This window comes from Anser anser, assembly GCF_964211835.1.
Source record: "Anser anser genome assembly, chromosome: 23".
Lineage (NCBI taxonomy): Eukaryota > Metazoa > Chordata > Aves > Anseriformes > Anatidae > Anser > Anser anser.
This window is the reverse complement of record NC_139744.1, coordinates 994,196-1,021,171: the sequence shown is the minus strand read 5'-3', so window position 1 is coordinate 1,021,171 and position 26,976 is coordinate 994,196. Positions and strand designations below refer to the sequence as shown.

At 62.6% G+C, this 26,976-nt stretch overlaps 1 protein-coding gene across 14 annotated transcripts in view; it reads left to right on the top strand.

Annotated features, from left to right (window-relative positions):
- Nucleotides 1-26,976, top strand: part of SRCIN1 (SRC kinase signaling inhibitor 1) — a 96,527-nt gene that overhangs the window by 22,317 nt on the left and 47,234 nt on the right. For 2 of the 14 annotated variants that reach the window (XM_083809370.1, XM_083809361.1), the window contains exons 1-2: nt 7,053-7,264; nt 16,373-16,435. The exons of 1 other annotated variant lie outside the window; for it this stretch is intronic. In XM_083809370.1, the coding sequence (XP_083665496.1) occupies nt 7,093-7,264; nt 16,373-16,435 (235 nt within the window). In that variant the 5' untranslated portion in view covers nt 7,053-7,092. Of the gene's footprint in view, nt 1-7,051; nt 7,306-16,372; nt 16,436-23,478; nt 26,002-26,976 lie in introns of those variants that run through there. 11 more of the 14 variants (XM_083809369.1, XM_083809376.1, XM_083809367.1 and 8 more) reach the window with 11 other exon arrangements.

Below are 26,976 nucleotides of genomic sequence, written 5' to 3'. Positions count from 1 at the left end.
AGGCTGCTTAGCCGCACCAGGGTGGTGCTGGAGGTGGCGCAGGGTCCTCAGCCCTGGCTGGGGACGTCCCTGGGGCTCTGCGGTGGGGCACAGCTGAGCCGCTGGCCGTGGGCACCTCAGCCCCACTCCTCCATTTGGAGCAGTGCAGCTTGCTCATCCCGCATGCCATTGACGTCTCCCCTATCCCTTCTGACCCAGATTTCTGGTTCCTTCTGCAACAGAAATAGCCTTCAAACTCGCTCCTTTTAGGCATTTCCACCCCCAGAGCCTTCCCTGCGTGGCTGCCCCGTGCTTTGCGTGATTCACGGGCTCTCCCCGCTTCCTCCCACCGAGGGCGACCCCTCCTCGCGGGCCGGCTGCTTTGGTGGGAGCCCTGGGCAGCTGAACGAATCCCCCCGCGCAGACAGACCTCTGCCTTGGGAGTGCGAGGGCCTGGAGAAATTGCCACCATCCTTCCTCCACCTCGTGCTGTTCCTTCGGGGCGCTGGGAGGAGCAGCGAGGGTCTCAGCTCTGGCTGCATCTCTGCTAGTGACTCAGGGTTGCCTCCGTGCTGTCTCCTGGTGGCTGTCTAGCCACCAGCTCAAGCACAGCCACGCTAAATAATATTTAATCCCTGCCTCCGAGTCCTCTACCCTACTTTTCTCCTTTCTTTCTTGGTTGCTGCAGACAACCCCGCTCTGCTGCTCTGAGCTGAGCTGTGGCATTTACCCATGAGCAAGGTGTTAGCCGTGACTCAGCCTGCTCCTTGCATTTTCCCATCCACTGTGTCTTAATCTTAACAGCCACCCCCCCTCCTTTTTTCTCTTTGCTCACAATATGCCAGAACTCTGCTTTTTCCTGTCCCTCGAGAGCCCAGCTCTGGGATCTCCTCAACTTCTGCCTCCAGCAGCACAGTGCTCGACCTTGGCACTGCTTTGCCCCAAGCACGCCCGTGCTGGGCGCTGCTGTGGAGGCGGCTCTTTTGGCCTGACGATTTTGCTGCATTGCCCTTCCCTTTGTGCCTCTTTGCCGCCTTTCTTCCTCCTAGCACGAAAAAAAAAAAAAAAAAAAAGAAAATCAGCGGCTGCTTTTCACTCTCGTGGCTTTTCGTGACCTCTCCCTGCTCACCCCAGTACATCTCCTTCCCTTTCAACTGTCAGCTTCTGCCTCTGATCATCCCGTGATAACTCGTCTCTGTTGTCTGACTGCTGAACTTCCTTGGCACGCTCCTTGGCTTTCTCCTGAGCTGCCGGGGCTTTGGAGAGCTCCCAGCACAGCGGGAGGGAGCTGAGGGTCCCCCACTGCTCACAGCCCTCGCAGATGCTGGTGACCAGTGAGGTGCTGGGGAGCTGAAGTCACTTCCATCGGCCGTATGAACGTGTCCTTGTGCCGTCCCTGGCAGGCAAAGCTGGCACGTGGCGGCAGCATGGGCAGTGGAGCCTGGGGACCCCTCCTCCATCCTCCCCCAGGGCTGCCAGGGCCGGGGCTGGTGCAGGATTTCCTGCCCGGCCATTGGAAATATCGGTCATCTCTGCAATCACCAAAGCTGCTGCTTCTAACAAGAAAATCCTCTTACAGCTGCGGGAAGAAATCAAGCCTGGCCGAGCATCTGGCTTCGCTCCCCTGTGCGGGATGGCTGCAGGAAGGGGCAGGCGAGGAGCAGCGCCGGTGGGGCTCTGTCCCCATCTAATGGCCAGACCTTGGGGACAGCCCTCGCCTGGGCCCACGGAGCAGCGCCGAGGAGGGCAGGGAGTTTTAGGGAGCAGAGGATCCACAGATGGCAGGGAAAGATGCAGGACCCGGGGTGAAGAGGGAGGAGACCCGACCATCTCAACCTCTTTTTCTTCCCTTTCCTTTGCTCTGTTGTTCTCTTCCCTCCTTCCTCCTCCTGCTCCGATGGCCATACGTTATGCATCAACAACTCTTTGTCCACGCTGTGCTTGCGGAGAGAAAACCTGGCTCCTGGCGGGTGGGAGATGGAGCCCCTCCAGCGCTGGGGGTGCAGCGGCCGCAGCCTGCAGTGCGTGGGCTCAGCTCCCCCCCCAGCCGCCTCTCGAGCCCGGCACCCACCCGGGGCTGGGCTGGGGATGAGGGAATGGGGGTCCGGCCCCAGCTCTCCTGCGGGGCCTTGCCCAAGTTTTCGGATGCAAGATTTGGGCAGCTCGAGGTCACCGCCCCTCCTCGCTCCGCGCGGCCCGCAGCCGTTTGCGGTGTGCCCGGTACGCGGCGCATGGCTCAGCCCCAAATGTGCTCGGCGGCGTGGCGGTCACGGCTGTCCTCAGTTGCCATGGAGAATTTTCCTCCTCCCGATGCCCAGAGGAAGGCAGCGCGGGGGGCAGCGATGGGAGCTGCTGCCCCGGCCCCCTGCCCGGCCCCAGCCGTGGCTGTGCCAGGCGCAGATTTTGGGTTCTGTCTGTGCCACCCGTGGGGGTGGCTGCAAATTGCACCCGTGCGCTGCTGCGGGCGAGCCTCGAGCCCAGCGCGGCCATGCGGGGATGAGGATCTGGCTCAGGCCTTGGGTTCGGGTTTCTGTGCTGGGGCAGGAGAGGTTTTGCTTCTCTGAGGAACGTGCTGAGGGGCCCAGAGCCCTGATGGAGGCACCCCTTCTCTTCGGGGCTTTGCACTCCTGCAGCCCGGCCCCTTCCTGCTGGGGTGGCTGTTGACTGTCACACCTTTCTCCCCCCATCTCCGTGCAGGACGGGGTGGCCATCCCCTCCCTGCGCTTCGGTTTGCTCTGCCTGCAGGGGCCTGGGGGCGGCGGGGGCTGGGTCCTGCAGCCCCCCCGAGCACGCTGCAGCTTTGCAGAGCAGCTCCCAGCAGGAACCAGGCACGGCCGGGCTCCAAGCGGGACCGCCGGCTTCCCCACACGCTCCAGATGGGAAGGGACGTGGAGGCAGCACAGCGTCCCTTTCTGAGACAACAAAATCTATTTGCTGGTGCTGGTTTTGCTCACACATCTGCCGGTGCGTGTATTACTTAGCTGTTATTAAGCCCTCACCAGTCACTGTGAAATTGGGCAGCTCCTCCCGTTTGCATTCCTGCGTGGAGCAGGCTGGGGAATTTCCTCAGCTCCTGCAATATTTCCCCTCCTTGAGCTATCTTTCTGCCTCCCCAGCTCATTCCTGGAGCTCCGGCCTTTTCCCTGTGCTCCTGGAGGCAGAAAGGGGCTGGGCGGCGGCAGTAAAATGATGCTGGAAGGGAACCTGAGGACTCTGTCAGTCTTTTCAGGTGGATTTTTGGAAGAGGGTGGGGATAGGGGGCAGCGCAAAATGCACCTCCCCAGGCCTGCGTGTGGCAGGACGGCCATGGGGGGGCTTGTGCGTGACTGGGTGCATTATAAATGGAAACGTGTGGCTGCACGGCCAGCGTGGGCGGCGGGGCTGGGCACACGGGTGAATGTGAGCATGTGCAGAGGGGGGACAGATGTGTGTGGGATGGCTCCGTGTGAAGCTATGTTAAAAATACGAGCAAGGCAGACACGGGTGCTTCAGATGCTCAGACTTTGCTTCAAAATCTCCCAGGCGAGGCAACGAGGGCGCTGGGCTGGGGGCGGCAGCAAGGGCTTGCGGTGCCCAGGTGATGCTCATCTCTGCGCTCCCACTTCCAGCCACTCGTTTCCTCCTTGGTGGTTTTAAAATGGGGCACAGGCAATTTATTTATTTATTCTGGGGGGAGCGGGCTTGGCGTTGCCTTCTCTGAAGCTCCCTGCTAACTGGGGATGTGGCTCCCCAGCAAAATGGGACCGGTAAGAAAACAATTTTGGTGTCCGCGTGGGTTGGGAGCTTGCTGCTGGGGGAGTTTGCTGTGACCAGCAGGAGGGATTTGGGATTTTGCAGGGCTGATAAGAACGCCCTACTGGCATCAAGTTATTAAACCCCCAGGTGTGGTCTGGCCCCGCTGGGTGTGGGGGAGCTGTGGCACTGACCCCCACCAGCTGAGGGGTCAGGTACCAGGGACTCCTGCTCCCCGAAACCTCTCCGATGTGCTGGAGCCAGAGGCATGAGCTGCCCCAGGCTGCGTGGCAGAGGAGGGAGGATGAGGATGGTGTGCTTCAAGGGGAGGGCTAATTAAAGGCAAGGAGCACCCAAATCTCACCCAGGGGCCTCGTTCCTGGCCCTGCAGAAGGGGATCGAGGTCTCTTTCCTTCTGGGCTGGATGGGAGGAACACGAAAGCAGAGCCTTGGCTCTCAATTATTTATGATCCATTTCTTTTTTTGTCTGATTTGTCCTAAAAAGTCCTTTGAAGCCCCCGCACACCCTGGTCCCTCTCCAGCCCCAGTGTGTCTCCCAGTCCTCTCTCTGCCTTCTCCACTGCCGGGGCCTTTCTCCTGTGCCCTTTTTGCCCTTTCCCTGGGGGGCAGCTGGTGCAGAATGTGCCCCCGTGCCCAGCTTTGGCCCTCCAAAATGTGCAGGTGCTGCACGCAGTGGTGGCTGCTCCTGTGGTCGTGCTGCTGTAAGGGCAGGGAGATGGCTTAGGAGCATCTCTGCTTCCCTCTCCTCTCCTCTTTGGGAGGAACCCAGCTGCGATTCTCTGCAGGGGTTTGGTGCTGAGAGCATTTTGGGGTGTGCGTGGAGGAAAGAGCCATCCATGGCAGGATCCTGTCCCTGCAGCTCTCAGCCAAGTCGCAGATGTTGGCTCGCTCGGTGACACACCAGCTCCTGCAGCCGTGCAGTTACGCGCCGTATCTGCTCTCCTCTTTAAATTAAATTCCAGTCTCTTGTGGCTGCAGGACTTTCCCTCTCCCTCTGCAAAGCCTCAGAAAACAGAAATAAATAGACTTGTTCTCTTGCAGGCTTTCTTCCAAGAAGCAGGGGATGCGTTCAGGTCATTCCCGTGGTCTTGGGTGGGGATGGCTCCTGCCCCTGCCTGGTGCTGTTGGTGGCAGCGGGGGCTGCATCCGCCCCGTCCTGTCCTGCCCAGCCCCAGGGCTCGTGGCCGCGGTGCCCCCCGAGGCTCACCCCTGCCCTACCCTGCACGTGCTTTAATGGGCTTCTGGAAAGAGATCGCCTCGTGGTATCTGGTGTGCAAGGTTATTGGAAGGAGACCAGCAAAGGTCCATAACCTCTCTGCTGATGAGGATGAAGTGCTTGTTTAATACATTTTAGCTTTCAAATATTTCTCCTTAACGTGTTTTTGAAATGACTGGAGCTCTGAAGGGAATATGTAACTTGTTAGAAAATAGATGTGCCGATTAGACCGCATTTCAGCTCATTTAGAGACATTTCACCACCTCACTTGGATCTGCTGTGATCAAAACTCCTGCCTCCCTGTGAGCTGCGAAGTTGGGGAGCTGTCAGCGGCGTCGCCCCGTGGCGCGGTCCTGTGCTGGGGCTGCTCCATGGGCGCTGGTGTGAGGCTCTGGTGGTGGCGTGGGGAAGCTTTCATCATTGCTGGGTCTGTGTCGGGTTTTCTTGTGTGTTCCCTGTTTGTGGTCGGGGTGGGTCATGCCAAGAGGGAGCAGTTTCCACCTTGCTGCTTGAATTTCCCCCTGACACTCTGTAAAAGTTAAATCTACCCCTGGGTTCCTGCCAGGCAGTGGCTTGGGGTCTGGCATGGGAAACCCTGGGGCCGATGGGGAGAGCAGGATCTGTCCCACGCTGGGTCTCCTGCATGGCTTGGGAGGTGCCCGTGCGCAGCTGGCCCTGCGGAGCCGTGCGTTCCCTCCAACACAGGGAGCTTTGGGCTTTCCTGGTGGCATCTCTGAGAGCGGCAGGTTGGGACTGGGTATCAGATGAGATATTTTAATGCTGGGGGAACGTCAGCTCCTCTAGTCTGACCGCCAATGTGACACAGACCGGACAATTGCACTTTGCATTATAAACGCTTCGCCTCTTATTGCATCTCTGAGGCATTCCCGAATCTAACAGCAGTTCCAGTTCCAATCCCACTTCTCATTCACCCTTTCTCTTCCCCCTTCCCTCCCTTTTTGCTGTCCCCCCCAGCACGCAGAGCTCCTGGTCTCCCCCTCTCCAAGCACAGCAGGATGCAGTGGCAGGGTGTGAGGAGGAATTGGAGGTGATGGGAGCGTGGGCTCATTACCAGGCAGGGACAAGCGACACGCTGCAGCAGGACACGGCCCCCCTGGCCCACGCATGCCAGGGCGTCCTGCTGCCAGGAGCACGTCAGCCCCATCAAGATGCACTTCGCTGGCTCTGGAAAAGGCTTTTGCCCCACGGATGTTCTCCTAATGGAGCCAGCGCTTCCACGCTCCCCCGTGCCGCTGGGCAGCGGCTCTCCTGATAATGCAGCGCTGCGGGGAGCGTGGGGGCTGCCGGGGGGAGCTGGGGTCTCCTCGACCCTCCCTCCTCCTGGCTGGGGAGTTGCTGGTCGGTGTCACAGCCCCTGTCCCATGGTGGGGGGGGGAAGCAGAGAAAGTCTGTGAGCTGTCCCCGCCCGTCCGCAAAACAAAACGGCTCCTTGCTGATTCTTTCTCCTGCCCTTCTCCTGATCTTATGCTCTGGACTTCAGGTTCATTTTCCTTGGCCAGCAGGTGCCAAATGGGGTAAGGCACCAGCAAGGCACCTGTGTGCACCCAGCACACGGTGACCCTATGGGGGCTGCCCTCCCCCCGGGCAGTGGCACTGCCAGATGGGGATTCTGTGTAGGTACCCGGCGTGATGGTGCTCTGCTACAGAGCACTTGGCTGGCTGCTCGCCTGGGGAATCTGCAACTGCCAAGAGCCGGGCAGGTCGTGTTGGATGCAGAGCTGGGAGCTGCTGGTCCCATGGGGTCAGGTACAGGACCCGGGGCTCTGCTGGTGACGCTTCCACCACCTTTTGTGCTTGTTTTCCCCTGACCTACCTTCAGAGCATCCCTGCTGCTGCCCACACAGGGCCACGGCGGCGCGGCAGATGCCGCCCACCCCGCCCCTCTCCCAAGGGCGCACAAGCGTGGCTCTGCCGGCCCCTCCGGAGCAGGGTGTCCCCTGGGTGCCGCTCCCGCGTGTCACCCGCGGGTCCCGGTGCCGGCGGTGCGCGGGGGGCAGCCGCTCCCCGCCCCGCTCCCCGGGGTGCCCCTGGGTGGGCACCTGCCGCCCGGCGCGGGGCGGGGGCCTTTAAGAGGGAGCGGAGAGGGGGAGCCGTCTCCCCGCACATTAATCTCTCATGAGCTAATGTGTTTTTCCCATTTGTTCCTTTGTACACCGCCGAGCTGCGCGCTCCCCCGCGCACACACCCGGGCGCGCCCCCGCTCGCTCGCGCTCTGCCGGGGCCTCGCTGGCGGAGGGACGGGAGCGGGAAGGACGGGAGCGAGCGGCGCAGCGATGGGGAATACACCCTCTCAAGGCATGTCACTCTCACTATGTGCACCCATTCTTAAGTAGCAGGTATTTTTTTTTTATTCGTGTGTTTTTTTTTTTTTTTTTTTTTCCTCCTCCTTCCGTGCCGCCGCTGCCCGGGGCTCCGCCGCTCCCGGTACCGGTGGTGGCCGCCCGCGGGGGGCTCCGGTGTTCCGGGGGGGCGGGAGCGGGGCTCGGCCGCCGGAGCCGGGGCTGCGGTACCCCCCCCCCCCCCCCCCCAACCCCCCGCCTCGGCGGCTCCCCCCCGGGCCGGGGGCGCGGCGCTGCCGCTGCTGCTCGGGGCCGGTCGCTGCCGGGGCCGCCGCGCTCCGAAGGGGCGCAGCCGCCGGTCGCGGTCCCGGGGAGGCGGCGGCGGCGGGGTCGGGAGCGGTGGCGGCCGGGGGCGAGGGGGGGGGGGCTCGCCGGGCTGCTGGGGGCGGTCGTGCCCGGCGCTGCCGCGGCGCCGTGCGCGGAACCGGGCGTTGTGCTGCCCGAGCCGGGCGGCGGCTGCGGGCTCGGGGGGTTCCTTCGGGGGGGGGGACAGGGGGGCGAGGAGGGGGGCCGCGGGCTGTGCCCCCTCCCGGCTCTCACGCCCCCGTCCTTCCCCCGGCCGCTGCTGGGGCGCGCAGGGTGGGCGAGCCGCGGGGGCGCCCCTTTTGGGGCGTTCGCAGCATCCCTGGGGAGGAGGAGGAGGAGGAGGAGGAGGAAGAGCCTGGCACGTCCCGGGCTGCGCCCGGCCGTGGGGGGGTGGAGGCGGGCAGGGAAACTTAAAATAACTCCGGAGCCCCCCCGCCACCGGGGCTGAAGGAGCCGCCGGGGGGCTGCTCCCCCCGCCGGCTGGGCAGGGGCAGGGCCGGGGGGGGGGGGGTGTGCGGCCGGGGGTGCGCGGTGCGCTGCGACCCCCGCCGGGCCCTGCCCCGCGCTGGGGCCGTGGCGTGGGGCTGCGCTGCCCGCGGGTGGGGGCCCCTTTGTCTGCCCTGGCGGCGGGCAGCGCCCAGCCTGCGCCCCGCAGCCTCTCCCCTTCTTTGTTCTCCGCATCCTCGCCCTGGCTGCGGGAGGCGGGCGGGGAGCGGCGACGCTCGGGGCCCCGCACCTGCCGGTGCCGGGTGGGTGCTGGCGCCCAACTCCCGGGGAAGTTGGGCTTGGCCGCGCTTGGCCCCCGGGATCGCGCCCGGCCCCGGGGGAGTGTGGGGGGGGTCGCATCCATCCAGCTCCCTTCTCGGGCTGGGGGTGGGAGGGGGCCCTCCCCTTGCCCGGTCCCTGCGGGGTGTGGATGTCCCCCACCCTGGCACCAGGAGGGGAATTCGGCTGGGTGAGCCCCAAGGACCCCAGACTTGCTCAAGGTCTCCCGGCCTGGCTGCCAGCACCCGGACCCTGGGGGCACCGATGCGTTTCGGTCCCTCTGCTCGCTCCGTGGCTTTTGTGCCCCACCGTGCTGCTGGTGTGGGGGCTGTGCAGGATCCGAGCTGCCCGGAGCCACCTGATCACTCCCACCCCGGCGGTGGCTCTTTCCTCATTTTAATGAGGAATACATTTTCAATGTGCTAATTATTTCCCACCAGACTGCCCCCGAAGACTCCTACATTCACACGATTGTGGAAATGGCTCCGTGCTCCTCCTGGCAGTCCTCGGTGCCCCTGGGAGCTGCTGGTGGGCTGCAAAGCCTTCAGGGGGCTCGGGGGGAGCCTCAGGGCTGCCAAAGGCTGCCTTTGTGCAAAGGGGTCTTAATTCTTTGCCAGGAGCCATCCCTCGCTGCCCAGCAGGATGGGCGGGGGGACACTCAGCCTGTTTGCTCCTGAGCACCCAGCTCATGGCTGGGGAAATGCCCGTGGGGACGGGCTGGAGCGGTCGGTGGGCAGCCTGGGTGTCGCTGGCGTGGGGGCAGTGCTGAGAACTGGTGCGGCGATTGCACTCGTCTGGGTGCTGGTGGTGCTCATGGTGGGGTTGGCATTGGCTCCCCACGCGACCTTGGGCAAGCTGCTCGGCTCCCCCACGATGTTTTTTTCCTGTTTCTGGAAATGTGGATAAAGGCTCCTCTCCGCCACACGCTGCTGTGGAGCTGTGGATTTGGGCTGCTCCCCCAAATCCTCCTCCTTCCCTCTGCCGTGTGAGCATCAGCTCGCAGCAAAGGCCTGGCTGATGGGAAACACCCACCCGTGCCTGCCTTTGCTTTATTTTCCCCCAAGAAATTCTCCATGCCAATTCCTTTGCCATGGGAGCGGGGGTGCCCCGGGTGCCCTTTGCTGCTGCAGGGACCCAGGTGGGAGCTGCCTTGGCACCAGCCAGGAGCGGTGGTCCCCATGGGACCCTGCCACGGGGCTGGAACAGCCCTCTGCCACGGGGAGCGGGGAGGGAGGACGCAGCCCAGTGGTGCAGGGTTTAATTATAGAAATTGATCCTCCTCTTTGCCACGCATCGATCCCAGCCAGGGTGCACAGCGGCTCCCCGTGCCCCGGGGACGCTGCCTGGCACGCACAGACACGTGTGTGCGATGCCCACGGCGTGGGGCAGGGCTGGGGCTGGGGGGAGCAGCCCCGCGCACCAGGGAGGGGCCGGGGTCAGGCGGCTGGGGTCTGTTTTGGGGGCCGGAGAGGAGGTGAACATGTGCAGGTGTCTGCAGGGTGCTGTGTGCATGGAGGAGCCCACCGAGGCTCCCGCTGTCAATATTTTATTTCCAGCCATGCTGGGGAGGAAGCGGAGGGAGGCTGCAAGCTGGCGGCGTGTTTTGGAGAGGCTCAGGGCGCAGCAGAGCGGGGTTTGAGTTGGGAGGGTGCAATGTGAGAACGGGGGGAGGAAGGGTGCTGTGCTGCCTCCCTGCTCCTGGGGGGGCCTTGGCTCTGCCCCCATGTTGTGCCAGGCCTGCTCCTGGCTGAGCACAAGGTGCTGATGGCCCCAGCCCTGCAGATTTCAGCTTGGAGATGCTGGACCTTCAGCAAAGCAGGGTGACGGGGGCTGCCCTGGGCGCTGTGCTTGGGAAGGGGAAGCGTGAGCGTGGGGCTGGGCATGGGGAGCTGGTGGGGAGGTATCAGAAGGGCAGAGGCTCCCTTTCGTGCCAGCCCTGTGGCTGCGAAGTTCTCGCATCCCCAGCGGTTTGCTCAGCTGGCTCTTTCCCAGCGGCTGTGGTCAGGTTCCGTGACAGTTATCGTTATTAAAACGCCCGTGGGTGGGGGCGATGAGTGGTGCCTGGTGGGAGAGCCGCAGGGCGGAGAGCAGAGGCTGCTCGGGCCAGCTTTGCAGAATTATTGGCATAAAAAAGCAGCGGGCAATCCCGTTAGCATCACTTGGGGAGGTCTGGGACCTGCGATGGGTTCACACAAGTGGGTCTTACCCACCGGGCGGGCTCCTGCAGCCGTAGCATCGCCGGTGGTGCTGGGAGGTCCCAGCTCGTTACCGCCAGCATCTTCAGCTCCGGAGGGGCGAGCGCGTGCTGCCCCCCATCAGCTGCGCCTGCTCCCCACCAAAGGTCCTCATCACCGCCCCCCCCTTGGCTGCGCCAGGCTGCAGGTGCACCAAGGCTCAAAGAGGCACTCAGCAAAGGAGCTTAAATGCTTGTTAAAAAATTACTGATTTGCTCCTCGCCACCCAATGGGGATAATAAAACTTTGCTGTCAGCTGTTTTTATTTTTTTTTTCCCTCCCCCTGCATGGTTTCCACTTTCAGAATAAATGCAAATGAAGATTTAAAAAAAAAACAACACACATCACATCTCAAACAGAAGGACTGATGGAAAGGGCTGGGTGGGGGCGGGAGGAAGTGTAAGGGGGGGGACAAACACTTAGGGTTTGTTTGTGTTTTTTTTTTTTTTTTTTCCCTATGCTGAAATGTTCTGATTGCAAAGGGAGGAGGGCAGAGGAAGATGATGCATTTGCGTTTGTAGCACAGCTAACAGTGCTAGGTTGGGAAATCGAGCATCTGTACTCTCCCCAAACTGGGAACCAGCGTCACAGCCAAACTGGGAAAGGGGACTTGGAGAGAAGCTGCTTTTTCTCCCGGTCAATCCCCGCAGCTCCTGGCTGAGGTGTCCCCCTCCTGCCTCCTCCAGCCCTCAGGAAGGGATGTCCGGAGGAGGCAGTGAGCGCGGCGATGCTCGGCTGCGACGGAGCCTGCGATCGGCCGCTCTGGCTGGCGTTGTCGGATCTCCTCCAGCCCTAGTTTATACATTTCAATTACAGCCCGTTAAAAGCCTCCGTGTTTCAGGAGCTGCCCAGATTTACGGCTCCTGTCCTGCGGCCAGCTCAGGACTCCATGGAGGTGCCTGGTGGTGCAGCTCCTGCCTGGGGGCTGCAGCAGAGTGGGGCGGTGCTGGTGGATTTGCAGGCTTACAACCACGATGGTGGGAGGCAGCATTCAGCCTGAGACCTGCCACCATTTCCCCCACCTCCCCTCTCCCCAAGTGCATTTTCCTTGTGAGCACCTTGGGGTTAGAGGCACCAAAATCTGATGGTCGGTGGCTCTCGTTAATTGGCCTCATTACCTCGGCGGCAGGGGTGCCCGATGTGGGGAGAGGAGGCTGTAAGCCCTGACCCAGACTCTTGACTCCTAGAGATGGTTTTGAATGGTGGATGTGGCGTCTGGTTTGTTCTTCGTAGTTTGCTTTCACGTGGGATGTTTTGAGCTGAAATGGGACCAGACGCAGAATGGCAGCAGCTCAGACCCTGGACCTGGCTGAGCCAGAATGGACCCGGCAGCTCGGTGTGGGGGGCAATGGGATGGGATTTCAGGGTGATGCTTTCCCCGGTGTAGGATTTCCCCTTAGTCCTTTACAAGCCCCTGGTTCACTGCAGGTCCCTGATGCAAGCAGGGGAGGAGAAGAAACGGAAGGGATGAAAAGGGAGAGGGAAATCCAAGGATGAGCAGTGAGAAAAGGGCCATGGTGGGACCTGGGCTGCGGCACGGGGCAGGGTGCAGCAGGGCAGCGGTGGCCCGGCCTCATCGCTTGCTCTGCACAAATTCCCTGCTGGACGCCGTCTGCACTGCTGTGGGCAGTGCACGTTTCTAAAACGCTGCCGTGTTTCAGAGGCCAAATTCCTTAAAAATTTGTGTACGCAAGCATCTTGTGAACCTGACATCGGCCTTGGGGAACATCCTTGCCCACCTCCTGCCCTGCCTGGAAGCTCCTCGGTGCCCGCACGCAGCAGGGCCCTGATGGTTCTGGGTGACCCCACCAAAGCCCCCGGTGCCTGCTGGAGCCGAGGCTGCAGCTCGGCCACCCCAAGTGGCACGGGGCAAGGGTGGGAAAGAACCACCTGTCGGGCCGCTGTCCTTCCTTCCGTCCTTCTTTCCTTCCTTCTGCGGCTGCCGTCGCGCTTGGCAAGGGCAGAGCAGGAGAGGACCAAACTCTCCCCTCCCGTGTTATTTGGAGGGATGCTGTCACGGCGCTCAGGGTTTTTATTTGGCTCGGTGGTTTTATGTTAATGAACTCGCTCTCTCGCGTGCTGAAAAGAGAAGGGAAAAAGTGTCACTTTGGATCTTCATGCATGGAAAAATACAGCACCTCCCTCCTGCAATTAGAGTTGGATCTCGGGGAAGGCGCGCGGAGGCAGGGTGGGCTGCAGGCACGGGTGTCCGCCTCGCAGAGGCAGCCGCCGGCTGAGCCCCCCGGGGCCAGCTCCCGTCCCTCTGGGCCGTCCTGTGCCGGCTCCTGGCTTCACTGTCTGGCTCTCAGCAGCCTGCTGGTCCCAGCTGGGGAGAGGCCCAGAGCCCGCGTTTGCTCCTCTTCACCCATGGCTCACGCCCATGCATGCACGCTGCATCCCAGCACCGTGGCGCAGGGTCCTGCCAGCCCTGCACCAGGTCCCCCGTAGGAATTGGGGACGGGGCTTTTGGGGTCACAGCTAAACGGCCCCGATGCCACCAGCGAGCAGCAGAGCAGAGGCAGCGCCTGCCTGCTCGGCCGTGCAACAGGCAGCCCCAGCGTTGCCTGAGGACTGCAGAATCTGTCTCATTTCAGGAGGATTAATGATTCCAGCATAATTTGAAAAACATTATATGGCTCATTAAAAACACATTGCCCAGACCAAACAGAGCGGGTGCGTGTTCCCAGGCCTGCCAGCCGCCTCCCCGTGCCAGCCTGTGGCGTCGCCCTCTGCCCGCTGGGCCACGGGGGGTGATGGTGAAGCCGAAGGCTGCGCTCGAACCATGCCCAGTCGGGTGCGTGGGGCGGCCGTCGCCCTCCTCCCTCCTGCGCCCGCTTCTGGGAGCGGCCGGGGGCAGCCAGCCGGGACACCGCGTCCCCTGGGGGATTTTGGTGGTGCCGAGGTGTGGATGCGCTTTGGGGAAAAGACACGGGTGCGTGGGTGTTGGGAGCATCCTCTGCCCTCGCCTGCTCTCCAAAGGGTGCCCGCACAGAGCCGCCAAGCTCCAGCTGAGCGCAGGAGGCTCCTGGGGGGCCCTCGGCCCCCCAAAGGGGTCCCTGTTCTCCCAGGGCCCAGTGGGGAGAAGGGGAGCAGCGCGCCTCCTTCCCCCTGCGCCCGCTCCCTTTCTCCCTGCTCCCTTCCCGCACGCCTCCTCCTTTCTCTCGCCTTCGCTGCTTCCTTTCAACTCTGCCTGCGGTGGGGGGAATCAAAGAGGAGAGCAGTTTGGGATTTTCAGTCCTTCCTCATCCGCTGCACTGCGTGAAAAGCAAAGCCTCTGAAGGACACTCAAGGACGCTGCGATGGCGCGTTCCCGCTCCGCTCCCTGCCCTCCTCCTCCTCCTCTTCCTCTTCCTCCTCCTCCTCCTGTTTTGCCGAAAGCAGCGCCTGGGCAGTGGCTGCTGGCGGGGCCGGGGCTCGCAGTGCTGCCTGGGACCGGCGGTGTGATGCGACACCCTGTCCCTGTGCCAGGTCCCTCGGGGCGGTGACGGAGGTCTTGGACAGGTGACAGGGAGCCCCGCTCCTCCCTCGGGGCTCGCACTGGGGTGCAAAGCAAAAAACCCTGCTCCTGCTGCCCGCTGCCGGATTGGGGCAGGGCGGCTGCGGTCCGGGCACTGCCTGGGTCTCCGTCCCCGGGATGGGGGGACCAGGAGGGAATTGCTCAGCACCCCCCAGTTCAGCACCTCAGGTGCTCCGCAGATGACGACGATTTGCTGTTCTCAGCTGCCATTCCCGGCTCCCCATGAGACAAGGCCGTTATCTCCCTGCCACGCAGGGAAGCCGAGGGGCTTGGAGGGCAAGGTCTCGGCCCAAGGTTGCTCAGGGCAAAGTGGATGCTGAAACCAGGAGCAGGAGCCGTGATGGGGGTCTTGGCTTGGGGGGTCCATAGCAGGGGCAGCACCCAGAGCTTTTTCCTCCCCCCTACACCATGAAAATCACAAGGATGAGATCAGAGAGTTCGTGGAAGAAGGAGCCGTGGAAAACCTCGTGTAAGAGGAGCCACGTTTGTCCCCCTCCTTTTTCTATTTCCACCAGAAAAGCTGCGCTTCGTCACTCGGGTCTCATTGCTGCTGGGGCAGAGGAAGGGCGTTTTGTGAGCATGACCCCGCTGTGGGAGGGGGCATCGCGCCTTGCACCCCACTGGGCCAGCACCTCCAACCCCCAGGCTCTGCTGCCCCTCTGGGTGCCCCGGCCCCAGCCCCCTGCCCTCCTGCTGGGTCCCACGGCCACAAGCAGCCACAAATTCACTCCAGAGCATTTCCTGGCACTTCACAAGACATGGCATCGATAATTAAACCTGAACTGCAATTATCAAAACAAATGAACAAAGCCCGGTTAGGAAGGATTTTCCACTTTTATTTCGTGCTTCTTGTTCCTCTCCCATTATGCCTTTAAGATTATTTACTCGCTCTGTGCGTGAAATCCATTCGCACACCACGAGACTTGGGATTTGTTCCCTGTGCCACAGGAGCGTGCGGCCCCAGCCAGTCCTGGTGGTGGGAGAGAGGGGTAAACATCACAACCGCCCCCCCACCTTGGTCTGAGGTTGAAGACCCCCCCAAAAGCCAGGGTTGCCAAAGCCATCTGCAGCTGTCAGCTTCGCTCGCTGGGGCTGCAGCCATGGAAACAGCGTTCATCACCCTCCTCCTCCTCCTTCATCTCCTCCTCCTCCTCCTCCTTGCTGGGGAGGGGGCCCCGCGGAGCCCCTGCGCTGCCCGGCCTCACCCAGGGGCTGCACCCCGAGGGCAGCGATGGGAGCGAGGGCACGGGGAGAGGAGCCAGGCTGGGGACGAGGGGACAGACGTCCCATGGCGTGGGCGTGATGGATGAGCTGGGCGCAATGAATGAGGTCCTTGTGTGTGCCAGGATCTGGTCCCCTGCCCTCCCCGCTGTCCCCTGCCCTCCCCGCTGTCCCCTGCCCGCCCCCGCCCCTGTCACCCCGCTCCTCCCGCACACAGGCTGGCAGCACAGTGAGGCAGGGGAAGAAATCCACCCTGGCCCTAAAGACAAAGGCTCCAAGCAGCCCTTGGCGAACACCCAGCACTGCCCGGGCTCTGTCCTGCTGCAGGCAGGAGGCTGGGGGCATTCAGAGCCGGGGACAGCCATGTGGGGGGCCCTGTGTAGCTGCCACCCCTCCCCGTGCCCACCCAGCTCCGCTCTCAGCGTCGGGTTTGCCCACGGGGAGCAGTCAGCGCGAGCAGGCGCTTTTCGGTGCTGTCGTTTTGGAGCCGCCGTTTGCCCCCGCGGGGGGCTGGCGATCCCGGGACAGGCTGTGCTTGGGTTTGGGGTACAGCGAGGGTGCAGCTTCGGAAAGGTCCCGACTTGTGTTTGCCAGAACAGGGCCGCAGCAAGTCCGTCCCGTCTGAGTGCCCCTCGCCCTTGCGTGCGCACGGCCCCCGCTCCCAGGCTGCAGCTGGTGCTGGGGCCGAGCTGGGCAGGGTCCCCGTGGGGACAGCCCAGGAGGAGCGGGGCGGTTTGGGGGCAAGCCTCTATGCTGGGGGTGCGGGTGCAGGGGCTGCTGCTCGTGTGCCCCCATGGTGGGGTGATGCCAGGGGTATCCAGCCGTGGGGCGCAGCCCGGCCCCCCAGCACGCACCTCGCTGTGTTTCATTCTCAGACGCTTTCTGCTGCTGCTCTTTTGTTTCAGATTTATTGTGTGTTTGCTTGCTCTGATTTATTTGTTTATTCCCCTCCATCCCCGGCGAACTTTTCCGCCTGGATCGCGTTCATTCATGAATCTCCTCCTTTCCTGTCCCTAACCAGGGCTCGATCGAATTGCAGGAGGGAAGAAGCCAGGACTCTGTTCCCTTTGTTTAAAGTCACCAGGTTAGTACCGGGGCCGGGGGCCAGCAGTGCGCTCCTCCCCACCCTGCGTGTTTCGTGTCCATGTTCGCTCCCTCCCCGACCCCCTCCTGGGTGCAGGGGGCGGTGGGAAGGCAGCACCTGCGGTCCTGCCCGGGCTGCTGCCTGCAGCTGGAGGTGTTGCTGCTGCTCCCCGAGGGACCGGCTCTCCCCCAGCAAGCCCCGCAGCCTGCAAGGTTTGGGGCTTTTCCCTGCTGGGGACGGGGTGGGAGGTGTTTGGAGGGGGGGGAGCTGTGCCGGCTCTCTGGGGTTAGGTGAGGAGGCAGGTGCCTTCGCTGGGAGCCGGCTGGTGGACGCGTGGCTGGTTTAGAGAAACTGTAAGAGGGAAATGTGGCGGAATCTGTTCAGTAGCAACCCCTGCTGGGTCTGTCATAATAATAGATTTTATTTCTGTGGCATCTGTCGGCCTCTAATGGGCTGGGTGTTCACATTGCCAGAGATGGTTCCAGCGTCTCGGCAAAGATTTCAGCGCTTCTTTTTGGGGAGGCTGAGACGTGCACCAGAGCCCTGTCAATCAGGGCAGCAGCTCCGAGCTAAAATTATCCCGGGAGCAGCGGCACCCGTCAGTCCCGGCCCAGGCGATGGGGAGACCGCCCGCAGAGAGCCTCCCTTCCTCCAGCAGCTCCCTGGCTCTCCGAGGGCCTCTTCCTCACGGGGCTGAGCCCCAGGCACCATCCCACCCGTGCCTTCTGCTTTAGGTTTGGTCATCCGGGCCTTCGGTGACCTCCTGCCGTGGAGCAGGGGGGTTTTCAGTGCCTGAAGGCAAGGGGAGCCGCACCGAGGGGCCGTCTGAGGGCTGCGCGTCGCTGTCGTGCAGCTGAGTCCCAGCAGAGCAGGGCTGTGCCGGGGAGGATGGCCTGGAGGTGGAGGAAATCAAGCTTGTAATGCGCGGGGTGTGCCAGGCCCGCTCACACGAGGGCCGTCGTGGTGGAAAAGCAAGGTGCTGGAACGGCGCGCTGTAATTTAATTGCATTTCCTGCGCACGCCTTGTTGAGTTGTAATGAACACGTTACCCCGAAAGGGGAGTGGGGAAGCGGGATGAAGACAGCAGCCCACGGCCGGGCCACGCATCCATATGGGGACCTGCCCAAGGCGCTGAGCGCTGCTCTAGCTCGTTTGCCGTCCCAGAATTACACATGCAATTAACTTCCTGGCTCCGAAAGGCGAGCACGCTTGCCCCTCAGCTGGAGAGCAGATTGCGCGGCTGCTTCCTCGGGACCCTGCAGGAAGGAGGTCTCGGAGCCTGTGCTCGTGGTGCTGTCGGTGGGGTTTGCGTGTTGGCTCCGTGCACGGCGTCGCAGCCCCGCCGGTTCCACCGCCGCTGTTCGTGGCCTCCCACCCGTGGAGGGCTGCGGGTCCTGCTGGCGCCGAGCCTCAGCACGCGGGGGAGATGCAGCGTCGCGGTGATGTTTCGCTGGGATTCATGTTCTTGAACCATCCGGGCAGCGCCTGGGGGTGTTGAGATGAGCACAGCAAGGGGAAGGGTGCAGGGAAGGGATGGGATCTGTGCATCTGTAGAGTTTGTGGGCTCTTTTCAGGACCTCAAAAGACCTTTCCGATAACCTGGTTTGATCCCACCCACGTAACGCGGGCCATGCGGTCTTGGCAGTGACTCTTCCACCAAGACCGTCGCTTCTGGCTGAGCTGGAGTTTGTCTTTCAGTAGAACACCCTGCCTTGATTTAACGGTGGGAAGTGATGGAGAAGCCACCCCTTGGTGCAGGCTGTTCCCAGGCCCCGTTAAGCACATCTGCCTTCTCTTGTCTGTGTTCCTGACGCTTCAGCTTCCAGCTATCAGATCTTGTTCTGCCTTTGTCTGAACAAGATTAAAGAGCCCCTGCTCTCAGAAGCTGCATCCTTGTGGAGGTGAACACAGAGACAGTTATAAGGTCATCCTGCAGACACGTAATGATGCCAGTTAATGAGCATGTCTCCTGCGCAAAGAGGCAGGTTCGACCCCTTCCCAAAGGCTGCAAGCCCTGGCTGGGCTGGCGGAGCTGCTGCTCGGCAGCCGCTTGAGAAGCAGCGGAAACGGGAACGGCTTCTTTGTCCGTGTTGGGTGCGTGGTGCGGGGTCACCCTTGGGCAGGGCTGCTCCTGCCCACAGTCCCCGGAGGCAGCCAAGGGAGGCTTTCCAGGCATCCCAGTGCCATGCGGGTTTGGCTTTTGTTTCCCAAAGAGATGTTGGACATCCCGCTGGGCATCGACAGGGCGCAACAGCGACTTGGCTCCTGGCCCCGAGCCCCGGGGCCAGGTGGGGGGCAGCAGGGACCCTCTGTGTGTGTGTCCCCACTGCCAGGCAGAGGGGCAGTGTCTGGGTCGCACAGACCAGAGGGGCCTGGGCTGCCCCCACCCCGCTGCCTGGCAGCTCCCGCTCCCCTCTCGCCTTGCCGGCGCTCCCCGAGTCAGGGTGCCAAAGCAGCCCGCGCTGTCTGAGTGCTTATTTGCAATCAAGCAACCCAAGGAGGAATAATTCACCGAGTCAACGGCTTTTTAATATCTCTGCGCTTTAAGTCAATTTTCAGTGCACTCATTTGCCTTTTAATTAAAATTATTGCTTCTCCCTCACATGCGTCTCCCCCTTGCTTCTAAAACCAGCAAGCCAGCAGCCTCCCCCCTTCCCTGGCGTTGTCAGAGCCGCCCAGCCGCTGGCTCCTCCTGGGCGGGAGCCGTACCCGGGCTTCCTCGCTGCTGCTGGCAGCTGGGGATGGTCTCGCCTCTGTTTTTCGGACTGTTGTAGTAACACGGGTGGCTGCCCCGGACAGCCTGGCCAGGCTGAGCATGGATCCGGCCCGCTCCCAGCTGGTGTTTTGGGCACCGGCCCTCCCCAGAGGCTGCAGAGGGAGTGCTGCGGGAGGCTGGGGCAGGAGCTGGTGCCCCTTCCCCACCCGCTGACAGCCGGGTGCCAAGCCCCGTGGGTACTGGAGCAGCCTCTGAGCACGGCTGTGGGGTGCTGACCCCTGGGTGATGGGGGATTGGGGGGGCCCGATGGGGTGGGGGTGCCCAGGGCAGCCCAGAGCTGTCCCTGGAGCAGCGCTGGGACGGGTGGGAGCAGCCTGAGCCCCTCTCCCTGCTCTGCTCCCCACGCGGCGTCTGCGGCGCTGCACTGACAGGTGCCGGGCTGACGAGCTGCAGACTTGTCAGCGCCGGTGATGCACCTATAATTACTGTCTGATGTGCCAGAATTAGACTGGGAGCCGAGGAGTTTGATGCAGACGTGAGTGTCCTTGGTTGCCAGCGAGCGCTTTAACAAGCGCGGGGCTGCGGCTGCTGGGGGGCCGCTTCCCGGCCCCCTGGGGTCACCTCCTGGGGAGGAGCACAAGGAGTGGGTACGTGGCTGGGGCACGAGACCCGACCCTGAGTCACGTCGCGTGGTGGTCCTCGGCTGATCCCCGCTGTCGGGCAGAGCAGCGATGCCTCTTCCCAGCCCCGCACACAGGGTTGAACCTCCCCGTCCCGCAGCCGAGCTCCTTCCCCAGCATTTTGTCGGTGTCAGGCCCAGCTCACAGCTGCGGGCAGCTCCCGGGATGGCTGCGTGTCCTTCAGTGTCTCGGCTCGAGTCAGATTTATCGACCGCCTTCAGCTCCTGCCTTCCCTTCCCATTTCTCGCCGCGGTTTCTGGTTTCTCAGCCCCACTTCCATCCGAGGCTCTGGCTCGCTGTCACCGGCCCCGCTCGATGTGAGCGAAGGGCACCCCCAGCCTGCGCCAAGGCGTTAGCGCCTTTATCATGGTCCAAGGCCTGCAATTCACATTGCAAGAACCAATAAATGGGAATGATTCAGAATCATTTAGCAGCTTCTGCTCAGGAAGAGAGAGACCAGGACCTCAATTAAGCCATTTGTAAATTGTTAATTTAAGCTTTTCACTCAGATGCCTTAAATTGTTCCCTCCTGCAGTTTACAAATGGGTAAAGAGCACAGAAATATAAATGGAGCGGTGGGGAAATGCCATTTAGTTGCCGTTTTCGGCAGTGGTAATAGTACTGTAGCTAACAGCGCTCCGACTTAAATCAGAGCAAAGCAGGGCTCTCCTTTACCGACAGCGCGCGGGGACCGCTGGTGCCCAGGGGCTGGAGGACCTGGAGCGGAGGCGTCGAGGCCGTGCTGCCGCCTCGGGATACGGGGCTGGGGCTGCCAAAAGCCCTGTGCAGCCCCGGGACTGCGCAGCCCCTGGTCTGAAGCCACTGCTGTCCTTTGCTTCCCTGTCACAGCCCTGTTGTGTCCGTCCCTGCGCCCACCGCTCCCTCCTCCGGGCCCCATCTTTCACGGGCGAGGACGAACGCGCTCCTGCTGCGAGGATAAGGTCGTGCCTCGCCGCACTGATAAGGGTGCGTCACATCCGTTGTCACCCCCGCCAGCCCCCCCGGCCACCGGTGATTGCAGCGTGGGAGTTTCCAGGTTATCATTTCCGGGGCTTAAGCAGCACGATGCTGGTTACCGAGCAGCCCCGGTCGCGTAACGGAGCTGGGGCTGGGGGGACGGCAGCACGGCATGGCTTGTGACAAGTGTCCCTGTCCCCACGAGCGGGGATGAGCTCACCCGGGTGCCCTGTTTGGCAGGGGTTTTGCTTGGGAGAGGCTGATAAAGCCGAGGAAGGTGGAGGCTGTTTAACGCAGCAAAGGACACATCTCCTGCTCCCCTCACCGTGGGACGGGGCTCAGCCCAAGATCGCTCCACGTCTCACGGAGCAGGATTTGCAGCGTCTGCGTTCAGCAAGTGAGCAAAGGGAGACGGGCGCAGAGGAGCTGCGAGGGCTTGGTCCCGCGCCACTGCGCCGGCTGGGAGCCGCGCGCCGCCGGAGGTGTCGCTTCGGCAGCTCGGGGCCGGGCTGTGCTGCCAGGCATCACCGGGACGGGGCTGCTCGGGGGACGAGCTCTCACTTGACGCTTCCCCAGGTGGCTTTGGCTGCCTCACCAGCTGGGGAGCAGAGCCCCAGCCCCGCGGGCTCGCCGAGCGGGAACAGCTTGGGCTGCGAGCAGAGAGGAGCCGCGGCGCACGGAGGCACCGGTGCCCGTGGGCGGCTGGCGGGGACGGGGCGCGCGGCGGGGCCCTGGCGGTGCCAAGTCCTTCCCGCAGCTCCACCTGCCAGCACTTGGCAGGTCCCGGTGCCGATCTGCGGCGCCCATGACAGCCCCGCCAGCGCTGCCGCGCGATGCCAGCCTCGGCAGATGTTGCCGGCAGCCTCGGCAGGCGGAGCAGCCACGTGGCCCTGGTGTCTCACAGGGATCTGTTCCCCTGCTCCTCCAGCGAGGCTGAGCCATCTTCAGGGCTGCCTTGATGCCTCCAGGTTCTCGCTGGGGTTTAAGGAGTATTTATTACTCAAGAACGTATCAGTCATCAGTTGGCTGAGTTTTATAAGAAATTACGTTCCCCAGCCCTTCAACTGTGAAAATGCATTTAGCCGTGTGATGTCAAAGGTCTCCAATGGATTTTTTTTTTTCCTAATCTGGCTTCCTCCCATTTCTGATAGTAGCAGCCATGATCTGTCTGCTGGTGTGGTGCAACCACTGGCCTCTGAAATGGAAAAGGCCTTTTGGTCCCTGTCCCAAGCCTGGTGCTGCTCTGTGCCTGTGCCTGAGCCTCTTCCCTGCGTGCAGACACCCCAAGGACCGGGATAAAGTCTGGTCTGAGCAGCCTGCCCCTGGTCACACAGCTGGGGGACATCCTGCCCCTCCGGTCGGGGGCAGAGCTCATCCTTGTGGGAGCTTTCCTGGGCACTGCTGCTCGTTAGCCTGCGATATCTGGGCATTTGAACGGCGCACAATAGCTCCACTGTGCGCGGCGTGTTAGGGCGCCGCGTGCATGGACATTGCTGTATAGACTGCGTGCGGAGCGCGGCGGGGCCGGAGCTGTGCCGTGTGCGAGCAGACACAATGCGGGGCTGTCTTGCAGTGCTCAGCGCCGGGTGAAAGGGGTCCTGCGATGACTGCCCCGCTGTTCGCACCGCAGCCGGCAGCGCCGAGGCAGAGCGTGGCTGCATTGTGCTGGGGCTGTGCGCGGGCATTGTGCGAAGTGATCGCGCTTCTGAGGAGCTTGCAGATGACAGGAGCCAGGAGGGGCAGCACAGGAAAGCCGGTGCCTGGAGCCTGCTCCTCCCCGCCCCAGGGACTGGTGCTGTGCAGAGCTGGTCCTGACACCCTGCACCCGGCCGAGTGCTGAGGCTCCTGGAGGCAGCTCCTCGGAGAGCCCATGAGAGCAAAACCGTGTCTGGCGTCGCAGGTGCAAATGCAGGCGTCTCGCCCTGATGTGTTAGCTGCTTTTACCAGCCTCTCCCTGGGAGTTCACTTGCTGGCACGCAGCTGCTCTGCCGCGCTGATTGCAGCCTCAGAGGGGGCGAAGTGGCACCTGGCCGCGGGCTTTCTGCGGGCACCGGTGGCTCTTGGTTTAACCTCAGCTCAGGTTTGCACTGCAGAGAAGTCGTAGCCTTGGAAAGTCCCAAAGTGGGAACATCTACCCTTGGATTTAAGAACAGGCATTCTCCTCGCTGCTGAGCACCGGCAGCGTGGGGCCCATCGGTGCAGGGTGTGAGGCAGCACCAGGGCAGCGGGCAGGCCCTTCCAAGCAGCCCTCCAACTGCAGTGATGCTTATTTGCTCCTCATCAGCAGAGCAATCAGAATTAAAAGGTCACCCCATCCTCTGGCCCTCGCTGCAGCAGGACTGTGGGTGTGAGCCAGGTTTCAGGGATCAGCAAGAAGAACAACTAATCCGTGCTGCCAGCAGTAACTGTTTGCTTTTCCAGCACAATATCCTCCCACCGCTGCACCCCCTCGTGCCCCCGGACCTCCAGCTTCAGCTCTGTGTCCCAGTGCTGTCCCCAGGAGAGAGGAGAGCACATCTTCCCTGTTGCTGGGGGCCCTGGACATGCGCTGGGCAACCTTCCAGCCCCGCTGCCTGCCCTGGGTCATGTCTCCTCACCTCCCATCTGCACCTCTATGGACTCAAAGCTCTTGAACCAAACCTTCCTATTCCCATGGCCTTGGCCCAGACGATGCAAATAGCACCTGGGTTAGAGGTAACGTAGGCACCGCATAAATGCAGAGCAAGAGGTGCCCTTGGCCCCAGGCTGAGGGAGGGAGGGGAGGAAGCTCACCCTGTGCGTGCGCGGTGCCCGGAGCCAGCCCAGCCTCCTCGCTCAGCTCTGCAGAGGAGCTCAACAAAGAGGAGCGTGATTTTGGGGGTCGTCATGGCACAGCGTGCGATGAATCCTGCCTGCCTGTGCCAGCCGTGACTCACGGCTCTGACTCTTCAGGAGCCTGGACGGGCTCCAGCCCGGGGCCCGGCGCTGCCGAGCTGCTCCCTTCTGGCCCTGCTGCCTCTGGGCTCCGAGCTGGAGGCACGGACGAGCCCTGGCTGGCACGGGGGGGTCGCTTTCTGGGGTGAGCCTGGGACGCCCGGCAGGAGGGGGGTGTCCAGCGGGACTGTGGGTCCCAGCCAGGACTGCAGGTGACGTGTGGCATCTTCTCCTAAAGCCCAGGGCTCCTGCACTTGGTTCTGCAAAGGCCCTGGCAGGTCTGGGCAAAGTTGTACCCTCCATCCGTGCCTCAGTTTCCCCACGGGCAATAAGGGGATAAAGACCTCCGTGGGTCCTGGGTGAAGGGTTTCCTGGGCTCCGCAGCCCAAGGCAGCTGGCCTTCCCACTCGGGTTGTTTGGGCTGGGGTTTTTAGGCTTGAGTGGTTGTAAGATCGTGAGAGCGCCTTCGGGATGCCAAAACACGCTGGTGGCAGGGCATGGTCACAGGGGAGAAACACTGGGAACGGGGGAACAAGGAAAAAGGGGTGAGTGTGGGAAGCCTCTTCCCAGCCCGAGATGACAGGGGAGAGACTTGGGACGGGAAGGAGGGAAGGGCTGAGGCAGGGGGGATCTGCTGCCCAGCCCCAGCCTTGTGCTGACCGCGTGCCGTTGGCAGCCCGCGAGCTGCTGCTCCTCTGCCGCGGCTGTCGGGAGAAATTCCCCTCGCGGACGCGCCGCGCGGCCGGCTCTGCCCGGGGGCTGCACAAAACGTGGCACGGCGGGCAGGGTGCGGGCAGCAGGGAGCTGCCTCGCGAGCAGGTGAGCTGCTTCTCTCCAGCCACGGCGGTTTAATTGGCTTCCATCTAGCTGATCAACAAAGCGCCCTTGGGCAGGTTTTAAATCTGCACAAATTGGGTTTCTCGTAGCAGCGCTGAGGCCGCGGTGTTTTCAGCTGGATATTTCATATTTCTGGCAGGTGGAAAATGCCGCTCTTGGCTCTTTTGTAGCTGGGCCTGGGGTGTAAGTGTCCCCGTAAGCACATGAGCGCGTGATTTCGGAGCACTGCTGGCATTGCTGCTGCCCCGGGGGGCTGCTTGGGTTTGCTTTTAATTGCATTTAATTAGTGTTTGTGTGCTGCTCAGGGGCAGCTCGGCTGAAACGTGTCCATGCAGGAGAAGTCGGGGCTCTGCTGCTGTCCCCGTGGTGCCGGGGGTGCAGACCTGTGGGACCTGGCACTGGGGTGCCCCCAGTTGGCTCAGGACCGTCCCCGGGTGAGCCCTGGGCCGTGTCTGCTCGGGCAGGGCAGGGAGGGGCAGTGCAGGCGCTGACGGCATGGGCACGGCTGTGCTCTGGCTCCTGGCTCCCAGCCCATGTGATGTATTTGAGGGGGCACGCTGACATTTCAAGAGGAGAAAAAAAAATAATACCCAGAGACCCACGGGGAGCTTTGAAGTGCCTGAGCCAGAAAAGAGAGCAAGAGAGACAGACATCCACGCAGCGCCGAGGAATAAAACCGGGCAGGGGGGAAAAGTTACCGGGGCAGGGAAAGGATGTGAGCGCAAGTGCTGGCTGCGAGCTGGGAGGATGCGATGGCCGCTGGCACAGAAACTGGGGCAGCGATTGTCAGCCATGGAGACGGCCCCACCGCCCGCGCCACCCCGCCGGCCGCGCGCCCCGCGCTAGCACGGGGACGGCAGCGGGGACCGACGGGTGCCGGGAGCCGGGTGGCAGCAGGCGGCGGTGCGGGAGCGACTGCGTGCGCCCGCTCCGAGCAGCGGCACCGCGGCGGCTCCTCTCCCCCGCGCCGAGGAGCCGGCTCTCGGTGTGAGGCGGCATCGCTGCGCGGCTGAGCGCCGACCGATCGCTGCGCGCGGGCTTCCTCGAGGTCAGTGCCGTGTAATAAGGTCGGTAACAATGCACCTAGCTGCTCGCTTTCGCTGCATACATGTTTAATAATGAACCGGTTCTGTATTTAATTAACATAAACAGCTAACGCAACTCGATCCGTCTCCTTAGATTTAACTTGACAGAGATGGCGTGTTGCTTTAAATGCCAAGCGATTAGTAAAACCATATTTAATTTGGTTTAAACATATGCGATAAGATGCATGTGTTTGTCACACAGATTTTGGAGCCGTGCTCCGAGCAGCCTCCCGGTTCCTCTCGGCTGCCTGGGTGCGACCATGCTTCCTCGCTGGGCAAAGCATCCCTTTGGCGCTTCCCCTAGAGCAGCGCCGCGGCTGCGGGAGCAGGAGAGACCCTCCGAGCCCGGGGACTGCAGGCTGACGCCGTTGCTCGTGGGTACGGAGTGGGGGGCACGGGGGGGGACGCGGGCTCCAGAGGCTCGGCCACTGGGGACGGACCTGGGGCAGCGCGGGCCGCGCTGGATGCTCGGCGCTGCCGGGAGGAGGCAGGCAGGGCTGCAGGCAGCTGCTGCTGTCCGCCTTTTGCTTGACTAAACCTCGCTGCCCGGACAGCTGCGGGCTGGTGCTGGCGGAAGGGCTCAGCACCGCTCCCTCTGCCTGCTGCGGGCTGCGAGGGCAGGACGGGGCAGCGGCGTGCGCTCGGAGCGGGCAGGGGCAGGGGAGGGATGGCACCTGCCTCAGGATGTGGGCATGAGCCACCCGTGGGTGCTCCTGCGGGGATGATGCGGTGGCCTTGCTGTACTGGTGGGACATGGACGTGGTGGGGGGTACCGGGGGATGCGGTGATAGCTGGGGAGCCCTGTGGGGACCGGGCACCTCGGCTTCCTCCGGCAGCAGGACGTGGCCCAGCCGCGTCCCTCTGCTGGGGTCTGTGTGCCTGGGGTCTCTGTTCTGGCTGACAGCAAAGCCTGGGCAGAGCTTCCTCAATTCTTCAACGTGTGGGTGCGCTTTCCTGCATCTAAGAGGCTTTAGACATTGATTTATGCAATATTTTTCAGTATTTCTGACTTTTAACTAGCTGTGACTAAACAGGCTGGCAGAGCAGGCTGTGACCAAACACCTACGTGCTACCTGTGTGCTTATAAATAGGGTCTGTTCTCCCCTCCCCGTCTGGAGCATCGCCGGGCTCCCGAGCCCCTCCATAACAGAAATAGCTTCCTCCAGCCTCTCCCCTCCCGCCGTCAGCACACAGCATCGCCCCAGCTCCCGGGGATGTGCAAAAAGGCAGGGGCCAAGCCCCCGAATGCCCCGTTCCTGCCTGCTGGCCGCAGCGGCAGGCGGCTGCTGGGAGCTGGGCTCAGCACTCTGCACTTACAGCACGTAGCGATCGCGGCAGGAGCCAAGTCCTCGA